The sequence below is a fragment of the Chrysochloris asiatica genome, unplaced genomic scaffold (genome assembly GCF_000296735.1).
Source record: "Chrysochloris asiatica unplaced genomic scaffold, ChrAsi1.0 scaffold00336, whole genome shotgun sequence".
In the NCBI taxonomy this organism is placed as follows: Eukaryota; Metazoa; Chordata; class Mammalia; order Afrosoricida; family Chrysochloridae; genus Chrysochloris; species Chrysochloris asiatica.
The window spans coordinates 1,886,554-1,896,370 of record NW_006408854.1 but is presented as its reverse complement, the minus strand read 5'-3'; the positions used below and the strand labels follow the sequence as shown (position 1 = coordinate 1,896,370).

The 9,817-nt window shown below is 36.6% G+C and overlaps 1 protein-coding gene across 1 annotated transcript in view; it reads right to left on the bottom strand.

Moving 5' to 3' along the window:
• The window catches only part of GPR98 (G protein-coupled receptor 98), a 962,819-nt gene that overhangs the window by 28,212 nt on the left and 924,790 nt on the right, over positions 1-9,817 (bottom strand). Inside the window, 2 exon segments of the mRNA XM_006875701.1 lie at positions 1,180-1,357; positions 5,074-5,265. Of these exon segments, the coding sequence (XP_006875763.1) occupies positions 1,180-1,357; positions 5,074-5,265 (370 nt within the window).

The following is a 9,817-nucleotide window of genomic DNA, read 5'->3' as shown; positions in this document are numbered from 1 at the left end:
AAAAAAAAAAAAAAGATGGCATTCTTAAGGTTTCTGGAGTAAGTCTTTAGAGATAGCATAAAATGTTTACTTTACAATGATAAAGATAAACGTTTTAACAGAGCAATAACTTTACAGCCACTTAAACTGTAATGTTCATAATACACTTTAAAATAAATATTCTGATAAGTTCAAAAAAGCATGGGCATATCTAGTTTCTTGTTTGTAGAAATTAGATGTTTTATTGAATTTTTGAGAGGAAAATTAAAGTACAAAATCTGCATATATGATTTGAAAACAATAAAATTAACTCTATGGTTATCTTTCAATATTCAAAATAGTATTTCTAACAAATTATAATATTCTATAAAACTAAGTGTTATTTAAACACTAGAAAGAATGATATTTATTAATTATTGTTGTTGTTAAGTGCCATCAAGTTGGTTCATACCCATATTGATCTTGCATAGAGTTTCTGAAGAGTGACTGGTGAGCTCAAATGACTGACCTTGCAGTTCAAAACGACTTTGCAGTCCAGCACATTAACCCACAGTGCCACACCAGGACCTCATTCGTTATTTACCCCTAAAGCGACTTTTAATCACGTATGCTTTTTTATGTGACTTAACATATGGTCAGCATCATATATATGCTTTTGACTTGTGGTCTTTAGGACCACATCCTTTTATGTAAAGACTATTTATTGGAGTTACAGAATGAGGGAGTTTCAGTATATAGGAAAAGCTAACAAAATAGTGGATTTTCACTTTGAAAATTAAAGAACTATGCAATGCCAGTTAGGTTGTTTGGGGAAGTTTCTGCTTTGAAAATACTCTATAAGAAGGTTTTTTTTAGGCAGGTTAGGGGCAAATTCCCTCAGTAAGATCCTAACCAGGTTATTTTACACTGAACTTGTCTCAAGACTATCTGGGAATTCTAGCAGGATTCCAAGCCAGAGATACATTTAGTTCGAATATGCATTTTTCTTAAAAGCAAAGTATAAATTATTTTTAGGTTGTGCTATATTTGATGTCAAGAACAAAATATCCTAGAATTTGGCTGGGATTAGGAATGGGTCATGAGAATCAGCATATGCTAAGGGTGACTGATTATACTTCTTTGAGACTACATGGGAAGAAGATACAAGCTGTAGCACAGTAAGAGCGCCTACTTTTAATAAAGTTTGTGGTTCATACATACCAGTTTTTAAAGCAAATATCAAGTCATCAAACTCCTGGGATTCCTCATCGGCTACCAGTGACCCCTGGCCATATCCTCCAGAGGTAGGAAATGTGGCGCCATTTTGTGGACTTGGCTTTAAGTCTGGACTGGCCTGACTGGCTTGCTGGAATGATGCTCTCTCCCAGTCAGGTGGTACCTTTTTGGGTTGGGGTAGAAAGAAAAGGAAATCATAATATGAGTCATAAATATTCATTTTTTTTATCTTCATATAACATTTCAATGACCTAATAATGAAAGCTCTATTGAACTCTAGAAATTAAGATTTTAATTTTATCTTTGATTCTTAGAAAATTATGTCTCTCCATGAGACAATCTGAAGTCCTGGTGTGGTGGTTGTAGTATAAGTACTACTTGCTAAAAGTTTGGTGGTTCAACCCCACGAGCCACTCCTCAGAAACCCAAAACAGGGTTGCTATGAGTCAGCACCAACTTGATGGCACTTAACAACAGTACTGAGAAAATCTAATCTGGTGATTCTAAGCAATTTCTCTTTTGGGATTACTTGTAGATTTCTATGTGTGAGGAAAGAAAACTACTTTTTTTTAAACTCAAAGAATATATGTATATATTTTTGTAGGAAGTATGCAAAGAAACATTAAATATAAGAAATGGAGAAGAACCTTCCTAATTCTTAATTTAAGATGCAACATGTATATTTCAAATGAGTCAGTTTCAACTCATAGTGATCCTGCATGGGGTTTCCAAGGAGTGGCTGGTGGGCTTGACCTATCGAGCTGTTGGTTAGTAGTCCAACACTTATCCTTCAGCATTACACCAGGACCCCAAGATACAGCGTAATATTTAAAATATAGTGTGGTGCTTTAGGATAAGCACTGGACTGCCAACCCCCCAGCTAGCCACTCCTTGGATAGACTATATCAGTCACTATGATTCAGAACTAACTAGACAGCACTTAACAACAACAATAGGCATCTATAAGAACACAATGATTTTTTTTAAGTTATTTTGTCACATTCTAAGCTTCTCCTTTTAAAAATTAATAAATAAAAAGATAATTCTATCCTGAAATAATGAAATATATTCATTTCCTTCTAGGTTACTGGTAAACATACCCTTAATCCTTCCTTTCCTGTGCTTTCCCTCTCTGCAAGGTTTTTAGACTGTCTCTGACAGTCCCTCACTGACAGCTGGAGGAAAGCCAATTCTAAGCCTTAGGAATGTAAAGCATGCATTAGGATATGCCATTGGGCAACACCCAAATGAACACTTAAGTAGTGGACTGAGCCAGGAACTGTCACAGCTGCTGTCTCCCAAGATGAGGGTTTCTGAGAGATTTCAGGGACACCTCAGATTGAGAAAATTGACCTGAAAACTTTAGACAGAAACCTGAGAGAAGACCTTAAAAAATGGTACTAAGAAGTTGAACATCTTTAGCAACACTGTCTAATAGAACTTTCTATGATGATTAAAATGTTTTATAACTGTGTTCTCTAAAAGAGCAGCTACAAGGCACATGTGGCTAAAGAGCATTTGAAATGCTACTAGTGTGACTAAGAAACTGGATTTTTAATGTTATTGAATTTTAATTAGTTTAATTAGTTTTTATAGCCATATGTAGCTGCTATTGTTAGCTGCTGGTGAGTTGGTTCCTGACTCATGGAACCTTCTTGCACAAAGGGTTTTGTTGTGATCCATAGGGCTTTCATTAGCTGATTTTTAGAAGTAGCTAGGTAGGTGTTTCTTCCTAGCTTGTCTTAGTATGAAAGTTCTGCTGCAACCTGTTCAGCATCACAGCCATATGCAATCCTGTACTGTATACGGAGTCCTGGTGTGGCACCATAGGTTAACGCACTACACTGCAAGGTCAGTTTGAACCACAAGGTTGGCGGTTCAAGCTTCCTGGTTGCTCCTCATAAACCTCATATACAGAGTCGCTATGAGTCGGAGCCAACTCGATGGCACTTAACAACAATTGATAGGCAAGTTGTGGGTGCACTTAAGATACATTGGCCAGGAATGAATCTTGGTCTTCCACATGAAAGGTGAGAATTCTACCACCACTACACTTTATATGAATCTAACGATAAGCACCGGACTTCAATCCACAAGGTCTGCAGTTCAAGTCCACCAGCTTTATGCTTCCTCAAAAATTTAAAGCTACAGAAACCCTATAAAAAGCCACTATGAAATGGAATTAACTTGGCAGCACTTAACAACAACAACAACGGTTAGCATGGAGTCTTGGTGTGGCATGGTAGGATAAGCACTGGACTGAGAACCACAAAGTCAGTAGTTCTAATCCACCAGTAGCTCCTTAGAAACCCTATACAGCATCACTATGAGTCAGAACTGACATAACTGCATTTAACAACAACATTGTTTAGCATATAAGACATTTCTGACACAGACAAATGTTGGCTGAGTAGACATTAAAAAGATGATTCCTTTTTTACTTTGAAGATTCACTCATGAGTAGTTGATTCTAAAGATACCCTTATTTCTATTGGTACCAACTCTGATGTTAAAATGATACTTTTTTTGGAGGGTAGAGAAATGGCACTAAACATTTAAGACTGCTATAGACATATCCTAGCTTTTAAATATTGTACTTGGTTTGTAGTGCTCTAGGATAAGCACTGGACTGCTAATCTCAAGGTCAGTGGTTTAAACCCACTAGCTGAACCTATGGATTGCTATGAGTCAGAACTGATCCATCGGCATTTAAAAACAACAAAAATATAGATAGATATATCCTAACTTTTAAACATTATACTTGATTTGTGATCACTGTACTTACTTTTAAGCTGGCATGAATAAAAATGATTCTCTACCTTGCCATGGAAGAGAAAACAAACAAATCAACAAACCAAAACCGATTTGGTTGTTATCATTTGTTTGTTTACCTTTCAGATGGCTATACCTGTGATTTTCAGTGTGCAACCACAAATACTGTTTCCCTTGGATCTTTAATTCATAGAAGCAATATGAACTATGCAAGGAACAGTAGCCAAGCACACCTTGAGGACTGCAGATAACTGTCTGCATTATCATCTCTTACTGGTCAAATGTTTTCAGAAATGTTTTAAAATGTGAGCAACAGTTCCAGTAGTATGTGCAACTGACAGGTGGGTGCCAAGGTGATATAAACATAGGAAATCAAACTGATGTGGATAGGATGCAGGCCAGTGGGAGGTAGATTTTATAAAGGAAATCCTGACTAGATTTTCCACTAGTGCTTGCTGAAGCACTTTCCTGAGTCTTTGTTCAGAAATATTTTCTGATATTTAAATCAAAATAAATTTTATCCTATTTTGCTTTCACTGAGAGCTTGTTGGGACTGTGGTAATGAGTCAAACACTGTGAAAGTATTTAAAATCTTAGCAGCATTTAAAAAAAAAATTTTTTTTTAAATTGTGGACTCAGTCATTGCTGTGGCAGATGTGGAAGATTTTGAAGAAGGAGATGCCAAATTGTGTTGTGTCATTTCCCAGTACAAATGGCTGGTACAGACCTCCACTAACAGAGCACAAGGGAAAGAAGAATTAAATAACAGGTGTGATACCACAGTACCTGTTGCCATGGAGTCCATCCTAACTCTTAGCAACCCTAAAGCACAGTGTAGAACTGCCCCACAAGGTTTCTGAGGCTATAATCCCTACTGAACCAGATTGCCACATCGTTTTATTTGTGTGTGAGTGGCTAATGGGCTCCAACTGGTGATTTATGGATACCACAGTAAATGAATCAAATATGGTAAAAAAAAAGAGGATCCCAAAGTGAAAGAGAGACAGAAGGAAGAACTTAAAGGGATTGAAGGGTTGGGGATAGGTGGTAGAGTGGGGTTGTGGTGGGCAGGGTAGAAGTGGCCATTGAGGTGGTGGGGACAGGTACCTCTTCCATAGCGCTGATCAGATTCTGGGTGGACTTGCTGATTTCCCCTCCAGAAGGAGGCATTCCACTCCCTGGAGTAAAGAAGGCCGTGCTGGGCCCTGGGTGCCCATTCATTTCCACCGTGTAGCTGGCCTTCATGGGACAGCACATCTGGTTATGTAGAATGAAATAAACCACAAAAACATAAAGCCCCTGCAAAAGAAAAGAACACCATCAAGTCAAAGGCTGCCATGCTGGAATGGCTGAGAAATAAAAGTGGTTTTATGTGTAAAGGATTTCTATTTATCAGCAGTCTCCAAATTCTACCAAAAGCTGAGAAATCCGTGACAGGCTAGGACACTAGCAAGATGCCACTGTAAATTTCTGGATGTAACAAAAAAGTTAAAGTGTTATTTAGAACACTTAAAAAAACTGTCCTCTGGCTGAAAAATTTTCCACCCTTGGTTAAAACTTATTCATAAGTAACTGGGAAATTAATACATGGAAACAGAATTGTAGACATACATGTTTTTAATAGTTGCATATTTTGTTTTAGAATGTAAATCTCTTTTTTTTTTTTTTTCCCACTCAGGCATATATAATAAATTACATCTCCAAAGGGCTAGAATGTAAATCTCTTGACTTACAAAAAAATTACCATTTCTCTCTCTCTCTCTCATTTTTTTTTTCCCCAGCAAAATAGGTTAAATGGAATATTAATTAATGTTCCAAGCCAGTTATACATTTCTGGGAGGGCAGCACTAATCAAGTCTCCTGATTTCACTGACATATCTCATCTACTTACCTCATTTGGGAATAAAATCATTAGATAGGGATACAGAAGAATCTTGTGGATTGTAATATTTAGCAAGCTTTGCTTCTTATTAAATGTTACACAAGAACAACAAAGCAATCTTGTATGTTCTTAAAGACCTACTAGTCCTTTAAATTCTTTTGCAATCATGTCAAACTTGACAATTGCTCTGCTTTCGTCACAGAAAGCAAGTCAAATTTTGTATTTGTGTTCCGGCTATTGTCTACACTGGCTCTCCTTCATGACTTCTACAAGGAATCTACTGTATACTTCTAATAGTGCTCTATAAAACTTGTTAATTTTGACCTTTACACTTAATCAATTGAAGTACATAAAATTGTGCCTTTTGTATTTATTGATTCTGGTGCTCAAGTTTTGAGAGGACATAAGAATCTCTTAAGTTACTAAAATATTTAAATTAATACACAAACATAAAGGCAAGACACTGAACTAGTTTATTATATATGAAAAAGAGTTAATATGAACAGTTTTTAGAAAATGCAAATAAACAGTTATTTTTAGGAAATTTGTATTCTCTCATGGTTCCTAATTATTCTAGGAGTATAGAAGCAAAAATGTACTTGTGGGCCTGAAACTTGCAACTGCTGGTATTAAAAATAAAAAGTCTCAAAAAAGGTGGGACTTGATGGTGGATTAGGGAGAGACCCCATGCAGAATAAGACAGAATACTGGATAAAGCAGGTTCAGGGAATGGCCCCAGAACTCTGAACTACATATAAAAGAATATTTAGAAATATCCAAGGTTTACTGCCAGTGGGATATGTAGCAGAAGCAAGAAAAGTGGTGTTTTCAGATTTGCAGTGGCCAGTGAGCGCCAGCACAGTCATCTTGAGTGGGATAGAGCAGATTCAAGATTTAGAAAGGTCTGACCAATCGCCAGAGATAAAGGTGAGAACGTATTTTAAATTTTTTCTGTTCCTTTATGTTTTTCTGTCTGCACACATCCACTCATGTGACTAGAGGGGGTGCCTGAGCAAGTGGACACCTCCCTCCCTTGGAGGGTTCTACTATTTACATGCAGGGATTTGTTCAGCAAAAATCACTGGGCCTAGGAAGGAGGCGTCAACAGGAACAACTTAGAATGGGAGGGTCTTCCAAAATGGCTCTGGTCAACCCTTGGCTGTTTCTCACTAGAAGAAACACCTGAATGGACTTGAGGGAAGGAGAGAGAGGCAAAAAAGGAGAAAGGTCTAAAACTAAATCTTGAGTTAGATCATAAACAGCGATGGTAACATCTTGAAATTTCTCAGGTGGCCTTGATGGCAAGAAGCTGAAAAAGGGGTGTTAAAGTCTTACTCATATTTTGCTACTCTGTGTGTGTGTGTGTGTGTGTGTGTGTGCGGCAATTACAGACTTTAGTGTCCAAACTGTTTTCTTTTCTTGGTCTCCCTATTACCTTGGGGGGGGGGGGGCAGCTCTTTCTCTCTCTACATTACCCAATAAGAGAAGTAATTGCAGTCATATAGCCAAGTTACAATCACATCCCATAAAATTCCACCATCCAGGCAAGAGCCAATACCAGCTGCTAGCCACCAGAGTCACATAGATAGCCAACACTTTCTAAAATTACCCTGAGTTGAGTAATATGAGAAATGATCACATCTCCTGATCACATCTACCAGGTGGTAATCAGAAAGTTTAATAATACATCAACATGTTGTTGTTGTTGTTGTTAAGTGCCGTCGAGTCGGTTCCGACCCATAGCGACCCTGTACAGGGTTTCCGAGGGTGTAAATCTTTACGGGAGTAGAAAGCCTCATCTTTCTCCCGTGGAGCGGCTAGTAGTTTCGAACCGCTGACCTTAAGGTTCGCAGCCCGATTCGTAACCACTATGCTACCAGAGCTACATCAACATATATTCATCTAATTATTGAAAATGCCCAAAAAGAAACAGAAGATCTCAGCTCATGTACAGAAATAAGATAGAGTAGTTGAAACAAATGAACTGGAGGTAAACCTAGAATTCCCATTGGAAGGAGGGCAAGCTTTGGAATTGCCTGATAAGGTATTCAGGAAAATATTGAGGTGCATCCAAAAGCGCCACAGAAAGGTAGAGAAAAATAAGGAAGAAGTTAAGAAAATGCTACAGGAACAATCAAATCATTGGAAACAATTCAACACCTGCAAACAGAGGTCCAAACAATCAATAATAAAATATCAGGAAAAAAAAAAGTTAAAAGTCTACTAGAAAACACTAGAACTTCAGAATTTATAAGCAACTTTTAATGAAAAATTAAATTATGATAATTGAAAAGTAAGCATGCTCTAGTATTTGATCTTTGCAGCTACATCTAAAATAAGGTAATAAATTTCACTCTTATCCCTTTGTGCTAGAATAAGCCATTCACAGTTTGGCTTCTGTTTTAATAAATATGTCTTTAATTCAATACTTTGTTGTTGTTCTTGTTAAATGCCATTGAGTTGGACCGACTCATAATGACCCTGTATAGGGTTTCCTAGGAGCAGCTGGTGGGCTTGAATTGCTGATCATGTGGTTCACAGTCCAGTGGTGATCCTACAACTATTAAAAATATATTAAAATAAAATTGTTTAAAGAATGCTATAAAATAAGTCAGTTATTTCTTTGGAATTAGTGTGTTTTTTTGGGGAGGGGATTACAATTTTAAATTATGTAGGGGAAGATAATTAGTTCCATGTACAAATGATGTTATGAATGCAAGCAGTAACAAATCTTCCTGAAAACACACATCTACATCCAACTTTTTTTTTTACACAACTAATTTTTCACATGGATAAGACTTAATACCATTGGCAATGGCCATAGGGGGGGAAAAAAAAACAAGGGAAAAATTAAACTGTAATCCTTAAAAACTGTGTGAATGTCTTTGATTTATTTCAGGATTTCTGTAAGTGCTGTGAAGTAACAGAGTAAAAGCTAGATCTGGAAATTAAAACCATGTTTTCAGACCCATCTCTAAGGACCCATTTGTTAAAACAACATATTTTCTCTCTTGTTTGTTTTCATATTTAATATTTAGTGCTTCAGGAAAGGAACTGCATGCTGAAAATAACTCGCATGTGAAAACTGCATTTTTTTTTCTTGAAAGATACAAGTATGTATTAAATTCTCTAAATCGTATAGATGTACCCCAGGAAATATAAACACTGTTAAAATAGACAGAAAAGTATATATAAGTGCAGACTGTGTGACATTTGCCTGTGTCCAGATCAGGCTGGGCAAATATAGAAAAAGGACCTTCATAATCCCAAGTACTTAGCTGTGGAGGTTTCTCACCTAGAGTAAAAACAAGTTCCCTTTCCAAATACTACATAGTAAATCTTAGGCTCTCTTCTTTCAGCAAGCATTAATTTTTAAAAGAAAAATCTAGAATCTTAAATTATTCAACCCATTATTGTTCAACACCCACTGTGTGTACTGTTGGGCAATGAGATACAAAGATAAAATTCTTGTTTTCCAATTGCTTACAGATACGACAACATCTTACAACATAACAAGTTCATTGTTTTGGATGCAGGAGATTCATTATCTGTTGTTTCTGATTATTACTTAGTGAATGTCCAAAGAAAATAAAAGTCCCTTCAATGCATCGTTGGTTTGGTTATTTTATTCTCTTCTACTGCAACCATGATAAAATGCTTTCTATTGAGGATGAATCAAAAATTATCTGCATTCTGGCTGTACAATTTATTTTAACCAACTTTTATAAAAAAGTGCATCATTTATTTATTTATTTATATAATCTCCTTGCTTTTCATTACACTTGGTCTGTCAACTAGCTTTCGTAGTCCTTTTAAAAATGTTTTAGACTAAGCTGCAAACCATGAGTGCACCAATGTCTTTACTTCTTCATCAGCAGTGCATCTTCATCCACGAATGGGTGCTTTCAGAGGACCAAAGAGGTGAAAATCCAATGGAGTAAAATCATAACAATAGGAAGAATGCTTTAA